General features: G+C 39.9%; 2 protein-coding genes across 2 annotated transcripts; both read left to right on the forward strand.

The window, feature by feature from the left end:
- Window positions 1–277: 277 nt before the first annotated feature.
- Window positions 278–12331, forward strand: abcb10 (ATP binding cassette subfamily B member 10). Its single transcript, XM_014470699.2, has 14 exons — window positions 278–1259; window positions 2353–2559; window positions 3233–3435; window positions 5351–5485; window positions 5724–5870; window positions 6871–7006; window positions 7084–7179; window positions 7963–8172; window positions 9278–9357; window positions 9461–9641; window positions 10626–10669; window positions 10912–10946; window positions 11079–11137; window positions 11783–12331. Exons 1-14 carry the CDS (start codon window positions 866–868, stop codon window positions 11974–11976), a joined length of 2121 nt encoding a protein of 706 aa, XP_014326185.1. The 5' UTR covers window positions 278–865; the 3' UTR covers window positions 11977–12331.
- A 6697-nt stretch (window positions 12332–19028) lies between these two features.
- On the forward strand, window positions 19029–22888 carry LOC102225200 (actin, alpha skeletal muscle A). Its single transcript, XM_005804216.3, has 7 exons — window positions 19029–19136; window positions 19967–20103; window positions 20441–20765; window positions 21601–21762; window positions 21850–22041; window positions 22127–22308; window positions 22407–22888. Exons 2-7 carry the CDS (start codon window positions 19975–19977, stop codon window positions 22548–22550), a joined length of 1134 nt encoding a protein of 377 aa, XP_005804273.1. The 5' UTR covers window positions 19029–19136; window positions 19967–19974; the 3' UTR covers window positions 22551–22888.
- Window positions 22889–24032: the final 1144 nt, after the last annotated feature.

Raw genomic sequence — 24032 nt, forward strand, 5'->3', positions numbered from 1 at the left:
TAATAATAATAATAATAATAATAATAATAATAATAATAATAATAATAATAATAAATAAATAAATAAATATGTTTATTCTTCATTTTGTGAAGTTAGTCAAAGTGGGTAATAGTGGCCACAAATTTTACTCAGATAGTATTACTTCGTCATAATAATTTTACTCAAGTAAAAGTAAATCTACTTGTTTTAAAACCCCACCTTGCCCAAAAAGTGTACCTTCATCCACACTCTTTCTTCCATAACACTCCATCCCAGTTGGTGGCGGTAGTGCGCATTAAAACGACGCTTGGCAACCACTATTTTAAAAAGGAATAAGAAGAACCGTTTTTGTGTTCAAGCTTGTTCGCTCTGGGTTCGTTTAGTTCGGCCTGGGAAAGTTTTCTTACATCATCAACCTCACCGAGGCGGATATACCGTGAGTTACTGTTAACTGCGAGCCGAAGAGGGCCACCTTTAATGTTTGTGTGACTCCAGCTCTCTCCAGGTGGATTTAGGTCGAATGTCGCGGGGCTTTCCCGGATGTTACGGCGGTTTTCGGTCGCTGCTGTTTGCGCTCCAGGTGGCCGCCGGCGCAGATGATAGTGACGGGCAGCAGCAGGGTGTTGGGAGCTGGTTAGTGATAAGAGATAAACTGGGTGAAAGGCGACTGTCAGGGGCTGATAAAGTCTGCAATAACGGTCTAAAAGAGCCCGCAATGTAGCGACGACAAGCGTCCCTGCTGAGGATATGGAGTGCTGAGGGACTCTGCTTCGAGTGGACCGAATCAGAACCGCGTCGACGCTGTCAGTGAGTCAGTGGTTCTGAATGTCTCTGTGAGGCATCAATATAATCAGATTTGTTAAATTACTGTCTCACCGCTGGGACAATGAGGCTTTTAATTCGCATGAACAGGATGCACTTCAATAAATTAAAGCTGGCCCAGTCCAGGTTGCTGTGCCTGGAGCACCGGGCGATCCTTTCAGCTTCCCACCGGAGGAGGAGGCAGTCCGCCGGCCTGAAGACCTCCGCATGTCCACCACCCAGTCCCGTCCTCTCTGTCCTGTCCTGCAGCGCGTTCACCAGCGGACTCTCTTCCCTCCGTGGACGGACTGTCGCACACACACCTGTTGCTTTTGCCAGCTCGTCGGCGGCCTCCACACCTGCTGAGTCCGCGAAGAGCCAGGCGGACGCGGAGAGCCAGCGGACTCCGACCACCGTCCCTCTGGATGATGTTAAACGGATTCTGGATCTCGCTCACCCGGAGAGATGGAGACTGGCAGGTAACCTGCAGATAACAGGCTAAAAACAATGACTCAGATTATAGATTTATCACTTCATATTTTACCTTTACTAAAAGCAGCATATTAGTTACTATTACAGTGATTTGCGGGACCTGATTCTCAACGATTCTGGCACCTGGGCTAGAAATTGATTTGGTGTCCTATCCACTAAAGGAAAAAAAAAAAAAAACTAATGTAAACTACAGTGCATTAATCTGTAAAATTGAGTATGAACTAATCATGGTGGGTTTTTTCCTCCCTTGGCCAGAAGCTCCACGTTGTTCCCAAAAAATGCTATAAATTCATAATTTTCAAATCCTGGAGTACTGTTTATATTCATAAATATCCCAAAATATTATTACAACTCATCTGATAAAGGTCTCTGACACTTGTATGAAGAACAATGTCTGAAAAAAATGCATTCATAAATAAATAAATACATTTCCAGGTCTCCTCTTAAAAAGTGCCATTTCTAAAGTCTGGCCCGGGTGACTTGCTCCATTTTTCCATGAAGTAATATCTTACTAAACATTATAGCCTTGAAGTATTGTCCACATACATTTTCACCTTAAAATGAATATAATTGAACAAAAACATATGAAATGAACATATATCTAAATGTTTAAAGAGGTTCGTCAAGGAAAAATATCTGAGTTTTGTCCTGTAAAAGTTAAACGATGAATTCACTCAAAGTTATTTACATCCAGCTTATGCTATCATAATTTTCAATGCATTATGGTTTCCTATATAAAGTGCATGTGTCAGCCTGTGTTAGAGGCTGGCGGAAGGCCTTTAGCACTGATCTGCCCTCATCTGCTTGATGATAAAAAATGTTGTTTCTCTTTGTTGAAGTTAATAGGAGGCTGGCATTTTTATTTCAGGAAGCCCTTATTTTCTACAACTTCTACAAAGTTCATCAATTTGTGTAATTTTCAGCAGTTATTTCTGTACATTTTGCATGCTCAGTTGCCCAAACGCATAGAAAACGTAACCTGTGTTCACTGCTTGGCAATCATTCCCTGGAAAAACACTAGACTCTTTAGATTTTAATCCAGATTTCTTCCTGCATGTTTTTGGCTTCTTGCTCCTCCAGCCGGCATTGGCTTCCTCACCGTCTCCAGCGCCGTGACCATGTCGGCTCCCTTCTTCCTGGGCCGAGTCATAGACACCATCTACGCGTCCGGCGCAGACACGGAGACGATGACGGCCTCTCTGACGTCCCTCTGCCTCATGCTGACCGGGGTTTTCCTGTGCGGCGGCGCGGCGAACGCTGCCAGAGTTTACCTCATGCAAGCGTCAGGTGAGTCGAGCGGCACATGAAGGATTCGCTTGAAGACGTCGTGCATTACTTAGACACGGACAAACCTCTTAGGTACACAGCATTGTTTTACGTCGAGCAAGGCTGAAACAATCAGATAAATTAATTATTGAAATAATCATTAAGTAATTTAGATAACTAAAGAACAACACACTCAGAGCAGTAATTAAAACAAAACAGAACAAAAAATAAAACATTTTGCATTTAAAAACAAAAAACTTGTGTCTGTAAATATGTTCAAATCCTCAAGTGGCAGTTTTAGCTTTACTTGGTTCAACTTCTGTAAATAAAATCTCCTGTTAGCACCATTTTCTATCCAATTATTAATCAGTTAATCCAAATAATATCAATAGATCAGCTGAAACTGTACTGATGTTAAGTCGAGCAGGAAGAGCTGAGCTTTTCTCTTGTTGATGTTAATGAATCCTTTGCTACAAATGATCAAGTGTTCACTAAAGGAATGTTGTTCTATTTCATTTTAGGCAATAAGGTGTTTATTTGCATTTCTAAAAATAATTGTATTATCTGTTTATTTCGATGTTTTAATGTATTTCTAATATTGCATAAAATAAGGCTCATATTAAAAACCTGCAGAATGTTTTTAAAAATCTGTTTAATCAATAAATCATCAAAATAATCTTTCCTCTCACCTCAGGCCAGCAGATAGTCCGTAATCTCCGAGCCGCAGTTTTCTCCGCCGTCCTCAGGCAGGAAGTGGGTTTTTTTGACAAGAACAGGACCGGAGAGCTCATCAACAGGTTGTCGTCTGACACGTCGGTGGTGGGCCACTCGATCACGGACAACCTGTCAGACGGGCTGAGAGCCGTCGCTCAGGCAGTGGCCGGCGTCAGCATGATGGTAAAACCCGTCTCAGTCTGAACAAACAAGCTGCAGCCACTTCGGGGCAGGAAAGAGAGCAGTTTTAAGAATCTGAAAGAAAGCTGTTAATTCCACAGAAGAGTTTTTAAAATGTTAAAGCAGGGGACCAATTATCCAAAATTCATACTTTTTTTGTATTTCCATTTTGGTCTGAACTGATTTTAAAAACCCAAGCACTTAAAAATAACCACCAGCCAATTTTTGGCAATAAGTTCATGTTTTTTAGTGTCTGGAAAATGAGCTGTTTTGAAACCTCCGGATTGTTGAGTCAAATTCAACGGGCACTGTGTCATTACCCACCAACTCCGACTGAGCCCAGCCCGTTACCTAGCAACTCCGACTGAGCCCAGCCCGTTACCTACCAACCCTGACTGAGCCCAGCCCGTTACCTACCAACCCTGACTGAGCCCAGCCCGTTACCTACCAACCCTGACTGAGCCCAGCCCGTTACCTAGCAACTCCGACTGAGCCCAGCCCGTTACCTACCAACCCTGACTGAGCCCAGCCCGTTACCTACCAACTCCGACTGAGTTCCATCATGTTTGGTTTGCTGGTTTTACTATTGCATGCGCTGTACAATGGCTGCTGGAAAAGACAAGTGTTTTGCTCTTGACTTATCATCCAGGAACTACGTGCTGGATTCTTGTTGGTTGTGCCGGATGCTCCACTTCTGCTTTTCCCCAGTGTATTAGAAGCCTGGCAGGTCGCCAGACCTCAAAATCGACAGAACTGATCAAACTGAAATCTCTTTATGTGAGAATGATTTTGTAATGAAAATGTAATGAACATGTTTTGTGTGGCCCGTAGACGTATCCTAACCTGACCTGTTCAAGGAGGCATGGTAGAGAAACTTGCCTTGGTGATATTTTGGATGGCATTTTGTGTAAACAACCTACATGTTCAGGTTGTGGTCATTCTGCTAATAACAGCATAGTTAGCAAACTGAGCGTATTAATCGCTTCGTATTGGGAATAGTTTTCATTGTCTTGACATCTTCTTGTCCTCTTCATTATGTCCTTCCTGTATAAGTGAAGCGAGTTTCAGTCAAGCTACTAAAAAAAGACTCTGGCACGGTAAAGTGATTCACAGGAAAACTAATTATACCTAAAAGGAAACAGATCCCTTCTGGTTATTTCCTTTTCCTTCCTGCTAAGGCCTGCTTTATATTTCTTAGATTTCTTTAACTCATTCCTTAAAAAAACTTATTAAAACGTGTTCTACTTTATTAAATTATTTGCTTTGTCTTTTTCCACCTAAAAGAAAGTAAGTCATTAAATACAAGGTTTGCTCTCATGTTTTTCAATGATGAGGAAGTGAAAGAATTCCCTGAAACTACTTATCAGTTCCTGCAGCCGGAATGAGGAGATCACTGATCTTTTTATTATTATTAGATTATTATTATTAGACTGTGAGCTTTCTACATTCACAACACAGCAACAGCTCTGTTGCTTCAATCCAGTTCAGTTTATTTATATCCCACCAATTCACAACTAATTTTCATAGTGTGACTGAATCTAACTGGCATTAATAATATGTTGTTGGATTTATTTACACCTGAAACACGAGGAGTCGCTGGTCTGGTTTAATTACTAGAGAGTTTTCTTTCTTTCAGGAAGTTGTGCCTTGTCTGTGAGAACAAATGCAATTTTAATTATCAGTTTATTGCATTTAGGATGCGTAAAAGAAACTAGTTTGGGTTGGGCACTGAAACCGACTCAATACAATATAAATATGAAAAGTGAAGAATTATACAATATCTATACAGAATCTATCTTTGTGTGTTCCTTATGAAAATCTTACCACAATATGCATTTAATTAGTCTGTCGATGTCTTTATACTGCTGTTTTTGTTTGTTTTTCCACTAATTGCAGCTTTCTTGTTGTTTTCTTCCAGTTCTATGTCTCTCCCAGTCTTGCGAGTTTTGTTTTGATGATCGTTCCTCCCATCGCCGTTCTTGCTATCATCTATGGCCGATACCTTCGCTCCATCTCCAAACGAACACAAGATGCACTTGCACAAGCGACACAGGTACGCAGGCTGGCAGCAGAAGGTGGTTTCAGGTTATTTTTTTTAAACTTTATATTAATTTGCTTTTATGCTCAGTGTTACGTCTTTCTTCTCTCTTATTTTAATGTGGCCCTTTTCAAACCAATGTTTGCTCAGCCCTCAGTTTGTATTGGTGTGATTTAAAGCCCGCTCTGCCTGTTGTAACTTAATTAAAACTGGAGATAAAGTTTAATAAGCCCTAATAAAACGGTGCATGCAGCTGGCGGAGGAGCGGATTGGCAACATCCGGACGGTTCGGGCCTTTGGTAAGGAGCTGTCAGAGGTCGACAAGTACACACAGAAGACGGACTACGTCCTGAGCCTGGCCAGGAAGGAGGCCGTCATCCGAGCCGGGTTCTTTGGCGTGGTAAGTGTGGCAACAGTTGTGACGCAAATCCACAGTTATAGCAGGAGGTATTGCACACAGGATTCTGCTGTGTGTGTGTTTTGTTTTTTTTACAACACTGAACCACTAAATAATACTCTTCCATTTCAGGGGTATTGTAAAGTAAAATTTTAATTTTGTAAATTTTTTTACGTCCATTTGGGTTTCTGCTGCTTCTATAAGCAAACCAAATACTTAAAAAAAAAACAAAAACATCCAGCCACTTTTTGGCAGGTTAATGTTTTGGTGTCTGGAAAATGAGCCGTTTTTGAAACCTCCTGATTGTTGAATCATATTCAATGGGCTTTGTGCCATTGTTTAGCAACCCCAGCTGAGCACAGGCTGTTACCTAGCAACCCAATCTGAGTACCACCACATTTGGTCAGCTGGTTTTACTGCTTTATGCGCTATACAATGGCTCCTGGAAAAAGACAAGTGTTTTGTTGTTGACTTTACCATCCATAAACCAGCTGCATTGGTTGTGCATGAGGCCCCACTTCTGCTTTTCAAAGATATCCAGCTGTATAACTGCACATCGGGGTTTTTTTGTCTCAGGGTAAACATTGAGTCAGGGGTTGTGGCCAGCAGCAGCTTACTTGGATTTAGAGTTTAAAGGCCCTAGAAAAGCTCAAAATAGGCAGAACTGAGTAACTAAAATCGTATTATCTAAGAATGATGTTGTTAAAAATGTTTTGTAAAGACCATAGATCTATCCTAACCTGTTAAAAGCATAATAGATCACCCTTTAAAACAAACACAAAAAACCCCCAAAAATTTATAAGTTAGACAACAACCCATTCTCCAGCTGGATTTTATCTCTAGGTGTGTATGTGTTTTTTATTTTGTAAACTTTTATTAGTCGGTCGTATCAAGGGGAAGTTTTGTCATGGAGACTTTTAGCAAGTTCTCTTTGTGTAATCACTGTGAGTTGCACCAGATGCTGTTGTAATTAAGTAAAACGATGCATCTGTTTATGTCCCAGACTGGTCTGAGCGGTAACCTCATGATCCTGTCGGTGCTCTACAAAGGAGGCCTCCTGACGGCCAGCCAGCACATGACGGTGGGAGAGCTCTCCTCCTTCCTCATGTACACCTTCTGGGTGGGCATCAGCATCGCAGGTAACTCCATGACTGCTCTCTGATGCACTATGTATGACACACAGTGTTTGTGACTGATGGGGTGTGTGTGTGTGCAGGTCTAAGTTCATTCTATTCAGAGCTGATGAAAGGTTTTGGAGCTGGAGCCAGACTCTGGGAGCTGCTGGACAGGAAGCCTGAGTTTCCTCTAAATGGTTTGTAAGAAGAAGATTTTTCTTCTCATATTTACTTCTCTTATCCATTAGGAGAGGTGGGCAGAGTAGCAAAGTAACAGTAGCACCACTTCAGCATATTTTACTCAGGTAAAAGTTAACAGTAGCCATCCAAGAAATTACTCAAGTAACAGTAAAAAAGTATTTGATAAAAAGTCTACTCAAGTACTGAGTAACTGATTAAATTATTAATCATTTCATATCTAAAAATTACATCATCAGACCAAAATATAAAGTTAAGTTCAAATTTCTGTATTTTAAAGAACCAAAATGACAATAATTCATACATGTAACAAAAATAACTAGATCAGGTAAAAACATGTTTTTTTCCCAAATCAGTTTCTTTCAATAAAAAAACTTACGAAACTTCAACAAAAACTGCAGGTGTGTGTCTGTGTCTGGTGAGTTTTTGGTTAAAACAAGTTTGTTTTTAATTCTGTGGATAGAAAATCCAGAAATTTACTCAACTAAGAGTAAAAATATTTCATAGTAAAATTACAGAGTCATAGAACAGCATAGCAAAAATACTCCTAAAAGTACTTTTCTTCATTTAAAAAAAAAAAAAAAAAGTTACTCAGGTAAATGTATTTGAGTAAATATAACTGGTTACTACCCAACTCTGTCCATTAGTGATTTTTATGTCTTGTTTTGGTTTTAGTTGACCCATTGTGCTTTTTGGCTAAAAACAATGTCTTCTCCATTACTTTGCTTTTCTTTTAACAATATTTCAGGTTATTTATTTTTATTTACTCCACTCATTTACAGAGGGACGGATCCTTTCTCCAGATCACCTGAAAGGCCAGCTGGAGTTCTCCAACGTCTCCTTTTCCTACCCGACACGGAAGGACGCTCCTATTTTCCAGAATCTGAACCTTCTGGTCCCGGCGGGAACCATCATGGCCGTGGTGGGGCCCAGTGGCTCGGGGAAGTCCTCCCTGGTGTCTCTGCTTCTCAGGCTGTATGACCCAGATGCTGGTAAGAGTAAATAAATGTCCATCTGTTGTCTTTTCCAGGAAAAGATCTGTTGTCTTTTCCTGCTCATCTTTCAAGGTTGGCGACAAAGCAGCATGACTTAAGAATAATTTAGCGAGCTCAGTTAATCCAGCAGTTATGTTTCTGGACTTTGGCGAACATGTATGCTCACAAAGAACATGCTAGAAAGACTCCAGGCTGATTTTTAAACCAATTACCTTAATGCCACTAGGCAAAAGTGCGAACTACAGCTTTATTGTTCAGCTTAGGGCTGTGCGACATGAGTTAAAAATAAAAACTGATATATTTCATACCAGATCAATTTTTGTTTTTATTTAAATGGGTTTTTTTTCGCTTTCTCTTTTTAGAAAGAAAAACGGTTGTAAAAACGGTTAATATTTCAATCATCCCTTCGTTAAGCTGTACGAGAATTCTTGTTAAATTACGAGACTGCAGTCATAATATTGGCACAGTAAAGATGTAATTTTACCAGAAAGAAACATCTTAAAATTACGAGAAAAATGTTGTTTCAATGAAGAAATTTTTTTTTGATCAAATTAACAAAATATGACATAATCTGCTCAGTCTGTATGACTCTTTCTTCAAAATAGACTCAGTTGGTTGCATGATTGTTTCAAATCCTGCTACTGATAATGATGCTGATGTTTTAAAAGATTAAATATTTCTATACTTAAGTTATACTTTGGCAAAAAAATAAAACCAAAGTATAACTTCACATTTTCATTTTAGAGTTCTCATAAAATGACTTCTTCATTCTCCTAAATTTACGACCGTACATTTGTGATGTTATGACTTTATTCTCGTAATAAAATAAACATAGCCTTAGCACGGTCGTAATATTCCGTCATAGAGTTGACCTGAATTCAAAGTCCAAATGAATAAAAGCTGTAAAAAAAACGCTTGTCAGAGATGGCAGACATTGAGCCTACAATCAACTCCATATTTTCCAAAAATTAAATGATCACAAGCCAAACATTTGATTATTGATCAAATCGATTTAGCAGCACTAGGGCAGCCTGTGAATGAATGTGCTGCTGCCAAGTTAATGGACATTTCTGCATCTTTATGAAACATCTCTCTTCTCCAGGTACCATTACTATAGATGGCCATGACATCAGGGATCTGAATCCCTACTGGCTCAGGAATCACATTGGGACTGTCAGCCAGGTAATTAAAGACCCATTGAAACCCAACACCAGACCGGAAAGCAGCTTAAAGGATTCAGGATTTAAAGGAGAATACAGTAGTCACTGTGTTTTGTCTCTTCCAGGAGCCAGTTTTGTTTTCCTGCTCCATCAGAGAAAACATTGCATACGGCGCCGTCGACCCGGACGCTGTGACCATTCAGGACATCCACAGCGCCGCCAGAGTGGCCAACGCCTATGACTTCATCCAGAGCTTTCCCAAAGGCTTTGACACTGTGGTGGGGGAGAAAGGAGTGCTGCTGTCAGGTGAGGAACTGGAGCAGCAACAGGATGGATTAAGAGCCACGCTTTAAAGGGAACCTATTAGGCAAAATTCACATTTTGCACATTTTTGTGCTTCCAATTGGGTCTCAACTGCTTCTAAAAACAGACCAAGTGCTTAAAAATGCATCCAGCCATTTTTTGGCAATAGGTTAATGTTTTTTTTGGTGTCTGGAAAATGAGCCATTTCAAAACCTCCAGATTGTTAAAGGGACAGTATTGCGTATCTTCCAGCTATATAGTGCCATTTTATAGCACAATCAAGTAACAGTGTTATCTTAAGTTGTTATAAAAATGCTATATTTCAAATATGACTTAAAAGAAATTTACGTTTGTAATTTAGCGCCTTGAAATTGGGCCACTGTCTCTTTAAAAAGTCTTGATTTTGTGAAACTCCACCTTCAGGAAGTGATCACAAAATCGCTCTCAGTTAACCCTTTAACATTTTGCTAGCATTGCACTGAGAATTGGCTCATATAATGGGCTCAGCTGAATGGTTGCCACTGCAGATTAAAGTATTTAATCTCCATGCATTAATGAATGCATTAATGAATCAAGGCAACACTCCAGGTATGCTATTGATCAATCACTCAATCAAATTTTATTTATATGGTACATTTCAGCAAAAAGGCATTTCGAAGTGCTTTACATCATAAAAATAATGGAATAACATTATAACATGATGTAAAGCTCAAAAAAGTCACTTTCACATAATACCGCCACATTCCACAGCACTGCATCGTTACCTAGCAACCCCAGCCTAGCCCAGGCCTGTTACCTAGCAACCCCAGCGGAACTCCTGCATGTGTGGTCATGGTTTTACCTCTGTATGCGCTGTAAAATGGCTACTGGAAAAGATAAACGTAAATGAGTCTGGGGATATTTCTCTGGTGGAAATAAAAGTGACATTAAAGCTGCCACTGCTAGCATGCAGCTTTTACTCACGATTGATCTGTGTCTGGATGTCAGGTGGTCAGAAGCAGAGGATAGCCATCGCCAGAGCTCTGCTCAAGGTAACCACAGCCACATGTTTTCTGTTGTTTGCAATGCATAAGAGGAAAGCACGGCTATATTTTCCTTTTTGTTTCTGCACATAGTAATGAATAGAGGTGTAAGGAAGATTAAAGTAGGGTTACATCAAGAAACAGTACTAAAGTATCTAATTGATCACTGTAAATGGGCATAAATTACAAATTGGTAGAGAAATTCTTCCTAAAAAACACAAATTTGTCATTTTAATGTTTCTTTTTTTCAGAACCCAAAGATCCTGCTGTTAGACGAGGCCACCAGGTGAGACTGACTGACTGACTGAGTTTGTTTTCAGTATTTTGACTGTGGTGGCTTTTACCTGACACCTTCTGGTCAAAAACACTTCCTGTTTCATTCTGTTCACGAAAACGTTTGATTTCTTCTTTACTTCAGTGCACTGGATGCTGAGAACGAGTTCCTTGTTCAGGAGGCTTTGGAGCGCCTCATGCAAGGTAGACCATTCATTTAGTCGTTACAGCTTTAAACAAGCAAACGGCCTGCACTTCTTTTATCATTACTCTTGTTAATCACACTTAGGACTGAAACAATTAATCGCGTTGAATTGGCTATTGAAATAATCGACTAATTTAGTAACTGCTTTTGTCATTAACTGGATATTCAGACTCTAAAACTTGCAATTTGCTGAAAGAACAACATACTCAGAGCAGTAATTGAGCCAAATTTGATTAATCGATTAAGCATCAGAATAATCAATATGTTGATTAATATGATGATTAGTAAGGTATTAATCGTTAACTGATTCTAAAATGTGCCATTTGCTTTAAATGGCAAATTTTAGAGATTAATTTAGAGAATAATCAATTATCAAATATTGTAATCATTTTAGAGTAATTGATTGTCAGAATAATCGATTAATTGTCAGAATATACAAATAATGTTAAGAGTAATTGATTAATCGTCAGAATAACCGATTAATTGTCAGATTAATCATCAGAATATGCTAATAATGTTAGCGTAATTGATTGTCAGAATAATCAATTAATCGTGAGAATAATTGATTATTTGTCAGAATAATTGATTAATCGATAACTAAAATAATCGTTAGTTGCAGCCCTAATCTCTTTCTTGATGAACAGGGAGGACGGTGATGATCATCGCTCACCGCCTGTCCACCATCAAGAACGCCGACTCCGTCGCCGTCCTGGACCAGCAGCGGGTGGCCGAGTGCGGCCAGCCCACGGAGCTGCTGGGAAACAGGCAGGGACTGTTCAGGAAGCTGATGGAGAAGCAGGCGTTTCTCCAGGAAGAACAGCAGCGAGCGCTTCTCTGAGGAGAGGAAGAGGAGGAGGGGAGAATCAAATATGAGGGAAACTGCAGTTTGAGAACAGATTTCCTGAGAGCGGATCACATTTGTACTGAAGCCGGGATTCACTTATTCCTGGACACCGATTTAATCTGAGTAAGATCTGAGGACAAACTTTTTACTCGCTGGATGTTTGATTTCTAAACCAAACCCTCCCACGTGCTATGAAACACTTTGTGTAATCACTTTATACAAATCAGCCAAAAACACTGCTAAATGTATATTTATGTACTGGTGTCTGAACTTGAAAACTTGAAGCTTTTTACTGCTCTTTTTAGGGCCTAAATAAATACAAGCAGCTATATGTGGTTTTTACACTGTACTGAAGACCATTATTTATTGACCAACGTGTGCTCATTGGAAAGGTTTGGTCTATAAATTGTTTTCTATGTAAAATTGTCTTTCTTCAACATCTCCATTTACAGTTATTTACATTTGGTTTGAAGTGGCTGCTATAAAGCTGCTCAACTTGACCGTTTTTACGAAAGCGGGTCGAGTCTCCAAACCATCGTCAGAATCAGACATCGACCGACTTAAAGCTGCAGTATGTAACTTTTATAAAAGATTTTTTCTTAACATATTTGTTGAAACTGTCGCTATTCAACAGTTTAATATGAGACAGATAATCTGTGAAAAAATGTTTACTCTCTGCCTTCTCCCAGTGATAAGTAGAAACAACCAATCGGAGCCAGGAGGCGGGTCTTAGCGCTGTCAATCACCCTATGTGTGGCGCTAACATAGCCTGTCAATCAATCAATGAAATTTTATTTGTATTGCACATTTCAGCAGCAAGGCATTTCAAACTGCTTTACATCATATCAAACACAGAAACACAAAGTAACATAGAACCAACAATCAAAACACGACATTAAGTCAGGTTCCATCAATAAATTTGTAATTGATTACGTTTCAATTGTCAGGAATAATCGGGCTAGTTAGCATGACCACTGATGACGGCAGACAAACGGCTTTTCTGCAACAATGAGTTGTTTATTTTCCATTAGCACATTTAGCAGCGATTACATGAGGTTGATTGACAGCACTAACACCTGTCTTCTGCCTCTTATTGGTTGTTTTTGCTGGGGGAGCAGTGCCTTTCTTCAGACAACAATGGTATCTCAGGGAGATTATCTGACTTATTTTTTTATAGAAGTTGGATACTGTAGCTTAAATGTTTTCTGTTGCAAATTAGAGAGTAGATGCATAACAACTGTATATAAATATTTAATCATGAAAGCCTTTAATTCTTTATAAACATGTCAAAAACCACTGAACTGTTCATTGCGAACTAAATGTTACAGCTGGTAAAGAAATCCAGACTAAGAAGGAATAATTCTCTCCATGAAACATTTAAAAAGTCTGGATTAAATCCCCTCTTTTTTTGTAATATCTGACTTTTAAATGAAAACCTAATTGGAAGCATCAAACATTATTATTGCTTTTCCCCATTTTCAAATCCCATAAGGTTGTGCCCCCTGTGAAGAACTATAAAAATATAACTCCTAGTATATACAGTATATTTATAGTTGATTTACAAAGAAGGACAAAAAATTGTGCACCTTTAATACAAGTACTGCCATCACAGAACCGCTCTGATCATTTGTTACGGAATGACGTCCTTTTAATATAAAAGTTTTTTTTTGTTTGAGTTCATAAGAGAGATTGACGTGGAAACTGAGAACAGATCCAGCGCTGAACTTTCACTAAATCTTAATTTTGTGTCTGTTAGTTTGTGGTTTTGTAAATGTGTAGTCATTAAATATTTATTGATTCAAGTTTGTAGATTGTATGGCTGCAGAAAATGAGTCCAGTTTATGTTTTTTGTTTTTTATTAATCATTCTGTAGTTTGTTTTACCCTGTTTCAATTTAAAAGTGTCTTGTTTTAGCCTCTATTCAGGTTACAGTATCCCATCATTGTGTTTATTAATCTTTTCACTTTATGTTTGATCTTTTTTGTGTTTAGTGAATGTTTAAAAAGAAGGAAATGAATTTGAGTTTATCTGATTCACTTCAGGTTGGAATAAATTATCAGATTGATTTGTTTGTCAATGTAGGATCAATGTCTGTCACGGGAAGTACAAATATGTTCATCTTTTTTAATTTTAAAGGTTTTAATATGAAGCTGTATAAATATAACCTAAATTTTATCCATATTTTATAAAGTATTATTTCCGAAAATAAATAAAGTGGAATATTAATTTCTAGTTTTTTTGCTTTGCGTGTTTTATATATATTTTTTTTTTTTGGCCCAGTATGTTAAAAATAGTTGCCTACCTTCTGCTCTTTTAATTTTTACGGAACAAAAACAGAAAACCAAGAGGAGTTTACGGAATGTCTCAGACTGCCACCAGGTGGCGCCATTTTCAGCCCGGAGCTGCTGTCTGAAAATAAAACTCACAGAGATGAGATGCATAATGTGAACTCAGCTCTGAACAGACTTGGTTGACAGATCTGAAATATCCTCTACAGATGTAGTTTGGATGTTGTTGTCCCATCTGGAACTGAACCAAAGTTTGTTGAAGACCCAACATGTTTTTGCAAAATCTAGTGATTGTAATAATTTTTTGTTTTTGGTTTAGTTTTTTGTATTTTTACATTTTGTCAGGTTACGACCACAACATTATTATTATTATTATTATTATTATTATTATTATTATTATTATTAATAATAATAATAATAATAATAATAATAATCTTTTGCAAAGTAATTGTGAAGAAGAAGGACATAGTTTTTATAGTTTTCTACATATAAAGATCATAAAAAGAGAACCACTATCAGTAACAACCGGCATTTCTTAATATATACAGCTTTTTCTTATGAAGGAGTGGAAAGATTAAGGGAGTTTTCTGTTTACAACAAATCATGTTGTTATGGCTCTCAGTAAACAAAGTGCCAGATGAAACTAAGATTTAACTTTCTGATTGAAAACCTCCTGGTTATTCCACCAAATATTAATATTTCTGAACTCTTCCTGAGTTAAACCATTAGTATTGTTGTTTTTAACTTGTTTTCCTTGCATTATTTTAGGTCTGAAAGCTCTGCATCTTTTTTGTTATCTTTACCATTTCTCATTTTTTGGAAATAAATACTAAATTTTTGCTTGGAATTTCAGAGACATGTTGTGTTAGTAGTTCATAGAATAAAAGAACAATGTTCATTTTACTCAAACATAAACCTATAAAAACTAAAACCAGACACACTGATCAGTTTCAGTGGTCTCTCAATTGTTCCAGAGCTGCATATAAATATAAACTCACTTTATGGGTAAATTGTCACAGTTTATGATTCTAAATTTATAAAATGAAAGCAGATATTTAGCATGTCAATAACATAATCACCACAAATTTGGAAACAAACTTCCAGAAAACTGTAAAACAGCTGAAACACTGACTTTCTTTAAATCTCGACTAAAAACCACTTGTTTAGGATTGTATTTGAAATGTAATCAATTACAAATTTAATGATGGAACCTGACTTAATGTCGTGTTTTGATTGTTGATTCTATGTCGCTTTGTGTTTCTGTGTTTGATATGATGTAAAGCACTTTGAAATGCCTTGCTGCTGAAATGTGCTATACAAATAAAATGTTATTTGATTTTGATTTGATAATCAGGGAGTCATTCAGGCAAATTCCAGAAGATATTCCTGTCCAAGTCCCTCTGTAATAAAAGTCAAAGATTTACGCCTCAAAAAATACATTTCTCTTTAAAAAAAAAAAAAGGAAAGAAATCAGAAGAGTCCACTGAAGCTGCTATGCTGCACAGAGATGGGATTCTGTAGGAGAACCGGTTTGATCTTTCTAATCTCTCTCTCCAGGGTCCGTCCGGAAACCTTCAGTCGAGTTAAACCTGTGAGGACATGAACAGGAAGTCAGTAACCAAACATGCTTTTAAAAAAATCACTTTGCATCAGCGATCCTGGAAATCTCTCCCCCGTCCTGCTTAAATCGACATAAATCTGCTGCTCTCTGTCGCTCAGACTGAACTCATGCTCTCCGCCACCTGCTGCACACACTCCTCCACCTTCCTATGCCTCCGCAGAGCGCCTCGCTCTCCTCCTCCCCCACCGCGGCCCCTGTGACCTCCGCCCTCCCCTCCCCTCCGCCGTCACTCCTTCCCCAACAACTGCCAGCCCCTTTACATTTTAGGCGTTTCTCTGGCCCTCGGGTTCAGAACGGCTCCACAACAAGTGCATAAAAGTAGCTCAGCCTGGCTCTCGCTCTGCAGCCCCCCCAAGCGCAAACACACATTGCCTAATCCATGCAGTGCAAAGGAGGCCTCACCCACTTAGCTCCCATCCACCAGCATTTAGAGAGTTTATCGCCTGCTCCCGGGATTAGAAACCTTACACTGCAAAAACACAAAATATCACCAAGTATTGGCAAATATCTTCGTACGCTTGAAATAACACAAAATTAGCTCATAAGTAACTTCTCACCAAGCTTAATTTAACTAAATAATTGTTGAATACAGGTAAAATGCACTACTTTCACTTTCACTGAAACATTATTCCTGTTTAAGTGAAAAATTTGTTAGTGGAACTGATACTTTTTTTTTTTACCCCTCCAGGGGGTCTTTTGTGGGCTCTAGTGTCCCTTATATGACAGCAGGCTGACAAGAAATGGGGAAGGAGAGGGGGGGAAGACATGCGGCAAATATTGTCGGGTCTGGGAGTCGAACCCGCGACGGCCGCGTCGAGGACTGAAGGCCTCCAAATACGGGTCACGCTAACCGCTACGCCACGCCCCGGAACTGATACTTTTTATAAATGAATCCAGGATTTACTGACTTAAAGCAACCTGATTTATTGTACTGAGTTGTTTTTTGTCTTAATTCAAGTGCACTGAAATATTTGCTCTGGAAACGTTTGGAAAATATTTTGTTTGGTTTGTTTTTTGCAGTGTAGATACAGTATTTCTCCTGTTTGTGCTTCTTTGTCACTCTTTGACTTTATGGATCAAAGTTAACATCAGACCAAGGCAACCTGCTCTTCTTAAATCATGAATTATGTTTGTTTAATTACTTTTTTTTTTTAAATTAACCTCAATTTCACAAGCCAGAAGCAGAACAGAACCTGCCTGACAGCATGAAGTAGGCCGAGAGATCTGAAAGAAATTCAATAACATTCCTGAAAAGGATCACAATGCCATTTACTTTAACTTAACTTGTATGAATAGTTCTGATTTATTGTGTTTTTTATTTCAGTGGTACTTCCTGGTTATGAAGAGGTAAAATAATAATAAACATCCACAAATGGAGAAACCACAGAGCAGTAATAAAACTTTCCAACCAAAATTACTCCAATAGCCAATTGACACAACGTCCACTGAGTCCCAAAAGAGCAAAGGTCAAAGTTTAACTTGAACCTCCCTAAAGGTCAACATTTAGGATTTAATAATAGGAAAGAAACATCCAGGGCAAAAATCACAGGGAAACAATGCCTCATCTTATAAACACACAAGAAGTGTCTTGATTATCCCAAAGACTCATGGGAAATATTTTGTTGATCTGATGAGAAACCAGTGGAAACTTCTGGAAGGTTTCTGTCCTCGTTTTGTCGACATAAAACTGAAACAAATGAGGGGACACCAAGAGCACAGGGGAGATAACATGAGCATCCCTGGATGGTAATATGAACGAGAATGAAGATTTTTTGAGTGGTCTAGTCAAAGTACAACCCTAAATCTAAGTTAAAGGCATACGCAATCCAAGAATTTTAAAAGTAAAGATCGATTGATGAGTTTATCTGTCGTTAGATTTTCCAGTTGAGTTTCCCAAATAACATCCGTCCTATGAATAATTTAGCTTTTGTGTAAAGGTTGAAACTGAGCTGATTTACTTTCCTCTGGATTCTGTCAATGTAGATTCATGCGCTCTGTCCTAATCCAATAACTTAAATTAAATTAAAATGAAGCATTATTCTGTCCTTCCCTTCCTCCTCCTCTATGAACACTGAGCCATCTTTGCACTTCAACACACTAACAAGCATGTGCGCACATGAACACAGCCTCCACATTTGTCTTTCTCTCTCACACACACCCCACACACAGCCCACACACACACACCACACACACACACCACCACCACCTCCAGCAGAGTTATAATTATTCCGGCTGCTGCTGCAGTGACAGAGCAGAGTACAGGCTCTGCAGGAGGATCAGGTTTCAGCTGGCGGCCGGTCCAGCTCACACTGAGCCATGTGCTCTGCAAAAAGGTTTAAAAAGTGAAGCGCTGAATTAATTCAGAGGATAAAATGCATGTGAATGCAGGTGGGATGTGTGTGATTCGCTTTGCAGAAGGAAATCAGTGCATGGTGAGTGAGTGAGTGAGTGAGTGAGTGAGTGAGTGAGTGAGTGAGTGAGTGAGTGAGTGAGTGAGTGAGTGAGTGAGTGAGTGAGTGAGTGAGTGAGTGAGTGAGTGAGTGAGTGAGTGAGTGAGTGAGTGAGTGAGTGAGTGAGTGAGTGAGTGAGTGAGTGAGTGAGTGAGTGAGAGGCTTGAATTGTCTTATAAAACCTGACGGAGTTTAATTCCTTACATTTCATGATTAGAAATGTAAGAAAATCCCTAAAAGTTTCCATCCAGTAGATTTCCATGAGTCCATCCGCCTCAGCGGGACCATCCCGGCTCTGCTCTCTGCGGCCTAAATCGGTTCACATGAGGGAAGCGTTTTCCCATTTTAAGGCCGGATGAGGCCTACTAGCAGCAAATCTATAACCCTGCTTGGCAGCAACTGGCATCTCCCATAGAAACCCCCCGGCGGCCCGCGGCGGCTCCTTATACGGCCGTCTAGGTGGGTCTGCGGGGCTCGAAGGGAGGTCAGAGCGACAGGCCCATACATGGAGCGCCCGCTCTGCTCGCTGGGGGCGCACAGCGTCACTCTGGATCCCCATCAATGAGGGCCACCCCACCAGAACCCCTCTGCCCCCGCGAACACACCCACCCACTCCCGCCGCCGGTGCCTGGCAGCATCCTAATATGGCCGAGGGCCGGGATGGGGGCCAGTGCTGAGCTTTGTGAATGGTGGACGGCCGCTATAAAAGGCGGACGGGCAGCGGCCAGGACTCCAGCTGGTTCAGCAGCAGCACTGGTTGGGTCGTTCTCTCCGAGCCGCAGACAAACACCTAAGGTAAGACTCCTGCGAGGATCGGCCGCTTTCCGAAGCTTCTCGTCCCGGTTGGAGCCGCAGACTGTAGGCCTTAGAGAACCGGCGGAGCGTCCGGGGAAGATGTAGGACCAGATAGTTTGTAAAAAAAAATACACACGATCCGGAGGAAATATTTACAGTCTAAGAATCTGAAACTGTAAGACTAAACCTAAATAATAATTGGCATTGAATAAGCGCAAAATTACTGTTGGCCTTACCTGTTTCCTCGCTGTATTTGCCTTTAGTTTTGAGGAAAAATGAAGCCAAAATTTTGATTTTGGCTTCAAAATCAAAATTTTGGATTCATTTTTGGCAAAATTTTGATTTAAAAATTCCTCAAAAGAATCAAAAATTCTTTTGAGAAATTTTTAAATCAGAACATACAACGCACTTTGTTGTATGTTTCCTCAGACAACAACGAGGGAACAGGTAAGCCATATTTTGATTTTAAAATTCCTCCAAATTAAAGGTAAAATTGCAAAAATGATGTCCAGTTACATAATAAAACATCCACAATTTTTTTTTGTCTAAAATCAAAGTCAAATTTACAATTTAGCTTTTGTTCATTAAATCCAATCAAAGAGTGTTTTAACTTTCCATTTAAAGCCTATTTTGAATCCATAACGGCACCAAGCTCTCCATTTTCGTAATCCTTGCAGTAATTTTTAATAATTTAGACGTGGAGTTAACGCAGTCGTCTGAAGGAAAACTGCGGGTTCCTTAAAGGCTGCGTGTGGATTTAATCCATATATTCCCACACGGTGAGGTGACTCGGTGCGCTCTGATCTTCCTGTTTCTCTCCTGGGTGACAGAAGCCAACATGTGTGACGACGATGAGACTACCGCCCTTGTGTGCGACAACGGCTCCGGCCTGGTGAAGGCCGGCTTCGCCGGAGACGACGCCCCCAGGGCCGTCTTCCCCTCCATCGTCGGCCGCCCCCGTCACCAGGTAACCAACGAAGAAGAAAAGCCTCCAAATTATGAGACTTTAATACAAACTAGTGGTAGCAATTGTGACACCTGAGCCTGTTATCCACATGAAAAGAAGAGATATTAGTAAATATTTGAATGCATAGCATCAGGTTTAAGTTTAGTTTCTCAGAGTGAGCCGTGTAACTGCGGCTCAGTCACTGAGACTAAATTTGTCACTTGTGCCATCTTTGTGACGCACGCCGTTATTTGGCACATTTACGCAATGATCGCTATGCGAAGCCAGTCTGGCTGCACAAAGGTCGTTTCTCTGCGCCCACCCGCATGGATAACCTTCTCCTTCCCTCCTCCTCCAGGGTGTCATGGTCGGTATGGGTCAGAAGGACTCCTACGTCGGCGACGAGGCCCAGAGCAAGAGGGGTATCCTGACTCTGAAGTACCCCATCGAGCACGGCATCATCACCAACTGGGACGACATGGAGAAGATCTGGCACCACACCTTCTACAACGAGCTGAGAGTGGCCCCCGAGGAGCACCCAACCCTGCTCACTGAGGCCCCCTTGAACCCCAAGGCCAACAGGGAGAAGATGACCCAGATCATGTTTGAGACCTTCAACGTCCCCGCCATGTATGTGGCCATCCAGGCTGTGCTGTCCCTGTACGCTTCCGGCCGTACCACTGGTGAGAACCACAACTAAAAACAAAGACCCACACAAATTACCTGAAGAGTTTTCAGATGGGAAAACTTTACGCACAACATTTCTTGGAATGTTACCGCACATACTTTAGTCACATCACGATTCTTTTCAGGAGGACTCGGGATTTGTTCCGCAGCGACTCCTCACAAAGATCCATACAATTTACCTGGATGTTTTTCCAAATTGGATAACTTTACGCACCTTTCTTTGAATATTATGCACACACTTTAGTCGCATCCCGTCACATCGTGTTTAATTGTTTTAACATTATTTTTTTAAGTCTTAACTAAATTCATCTTCTTGCAACAACTCAGAAGCGACTCACAAAGGTCCGCTGAATTTACTTGAGTATTTTTTCAGATTAGATAACTTTACGCACACACTTTAGTCGCATCCCTTCTACAATTTTAAGATTTTTTTTAAGATCACTGGGGATTTTCTCCGCTGCGACTCCTCGAAAAGATACTCACAATTTTCCTGATTTTTCCGATTGGATCATTTTACGCACAACATTTCTTTGAATATTTACGCACCTGCATTAGTCGCAACACGTCACATTATGTTTAATAGTTTAAAGATTTTTTTTTAGGATCATTCAAGATTTTCTCCGCTGCAACTCCTCACAAAGATACAAACAAATTACCTGAGTATTTTTTTCAGATTAGCCAATTTTACGCACAGCGTTTACACACAGAATTTCTTTTAAAATGTATGAACATACCGTCACATCATGTTATGTAGTTTTGAGAAGTTTTTTTTGTTTTGTTTTTAAAGAATCACTCGAGCTTTACTAAGCTCACCCTCTTGTCTCCTCTCAGGTATTGTGCTGGATGCTGGTGATGGTGTGACCCACAACGTCCCAGTATATGAGGGTTACGCCCTGCCCCACGCCATCATGCGTCTGGACCTGGCTGGTCGCGATCTGACCGACTACCTGATGAAGATCCTGACTGAGCGTGGCTACTCTTTCGTGACCACCGGTGAGAGACTCACTTTGGCGCACGTTTATTGACAGCCGCCGCCCTTTTGCTCTCTGAATAATAACTTATGGATCTTCCTCCCTGCAGCTGAGCGTGAGATCGTGCGCGACATCAAGGAGAAGCTGTGCTACGTGGCCCTGGACTTTGAGAACGAGATGGCCACCGCTGCCTCCTCCTCCTCCCTGGAGAAGAGCTACGAGCTTCCCGACGGTCAGGTCATCACCATCGGTAACGAGAGGTTCCGTTGCCCCGAGACCCTCTTCCAGCCTTCCTTCATCGGTACTCCAGATATTCTTCTTTGTCTTAAAATGGCAACCACGACTCCACTTTAGTCCTCCTAACACTTGCGTTCTCACCTGACCAGGAATGGAGTCTGCTGGCATCCATGAGACTGCCTACAACAGCATCATGAAGTGCGATATTGACATCCGTAAGGATCTGTACGCCAACAATGTGCTCTCCGGCGGTACCACCATGTACCCTGGTATTGCTGACCGTATGCAGAAGGAGATCACTGCCCTGGCCCCCAGCACCATGAAGATCAAGGTAAACAAACCAGATCACAACTTTTTTTACGCACAAATTTCAGCTTCTTGACTGATTTTTTTTTTTTTACTAAACTCCCGCCACCTTCCTCTCTCTAGATCATCGCTCCTCCCGAGAGGAAGTACTCCGTCTGGATCGGTGGCTCCATCCTGGCTTCCCTGTCCACCTTCCAGCAGATGTGGATCTCCAAGCAGGAGTACGACGAGGCCGGCCCCAGCATTGTCCACAGGAAGTGCTTCTAAATCCTCCATCTTCTTCTTCTCCACCACCACCGGCAGCCTGGAGAACGAGCGAGGAGGAAGGAAGAGCTCTGCGGCACAGCAACACTCTGCTGTCAATGGACTGGCTGTCTGCGCCGTTGACATCCAAATGCAATTTATATTGGTTTAAAATCTGCATATTTCATAGCTGTTTGTTGTCTGTGTTGCACGGAGAAAGGCTGTGAAAACAACCACTGAACCATGCATACACCAAAAAAACTTTAATAAAAAAAAAAGAAATAACAACGACATGTTGCCCAACACATGTGAATGTAAGTGTATATACATATTGATAATTTATTAAAGTCCATTATTTGGTATTTTTGCGCCTGGCCTTGGTTTTCTCTTAAAGGGGAGGGTGGAAAAACTAAAAATGCAGTAAAAACGAGTCAAAGCTCAGGGGTTCCTTAAACAACGACCTAAAATTAAACCGAGAGCTGAACATTTGGAGCATTTTGTGATCCATCTGGACAAAATTTTAAAGACTGCCACAAAAAGATAATGTGACTTTTCCTTTTTTTAAAAAAAAAAAGGAAGCCTGAGCTTAAATTCGGTTTTTAACATGCGAAACATATTATCATAAATTGTTTGATACTCTAACTCATAAATTGTTAGTTCCCTCTCTCAAAAAAGTACAAATTTTCTTAATTTTTCACCTCTGAAATGCCAGTTTTAGCGATCAAAAGCTCACTTTCTCTTTTTTCCTATATGATATATTTGTAGATTTGACTTTCTTTCCTGTGGTGGAAGTGAGTTTTATCTGAAGCTGAGAGAATCAAACATCAACACTGAATCTGATCAATAACTAATGAATCAATTCCTCCACATGACCCTTGAACACAAAAATAACTACATTAGCGACATGCAGCATAAAAAGTTAAAAAGTCTTCCAATAAAATCCATCACTGACTTCAATTCTCACCAGAACCAATATCAATGAATTTGCTGAGTGTTTATTTATTTTATGACATTGTATGTGTTGTTTTTGGAGGGGTTTACATTGATTATTGCCTGAATTTTGCGATGTCAAAAATTAGCAACAACACAAATGATCATTGTTTAAATAAACTGCTGCACCTACGACCCTGGAACACAAACAAAATCTCCTTTTAAAGACTGCAATTGAATTTTTTTGTAGCCTTTAAACATAAATGTTCATTTTTGTTGATGACTTATGAGTATTCTCAATTTTAACCTCATACAAATAAGAAATTACATTTTTTTTTCCTAAAAAATAACAGTATCTGTCCCCATAAGTGTCCAAATAGCGCTGGAAAATATTAAGAGACCATTTAAAATAATCTATTTCTCAATTTTTACTCTTTATAGCTCTATGTTTGAGTAAAATGAACTATATTCAAAGCAAAAATTTAGTTTTTATTTGCAGTAAATGAGAAATGGTGAAATTTAAAACGACGCAGTGCTTTCAGACCTCAAATAATATAAAGAAAACAAGTTCATATT

Source organism: Xiphophorus maculatus, chromosome 4 (genome assembly GCF_002775205.1).
Source record: "Xiphophorus maculatus strain JP 163 A chromosome 4, X_maculatus-5.0-male, whole genome shotgun sequence".
Classification (NCBI taxonomy): Eukaryota; Metazoa; Chordata; class Actinopteri; order Cyprinodontiformes; family Poeciliidae; genus Xiphophorus; species Xiphophorus maculatus.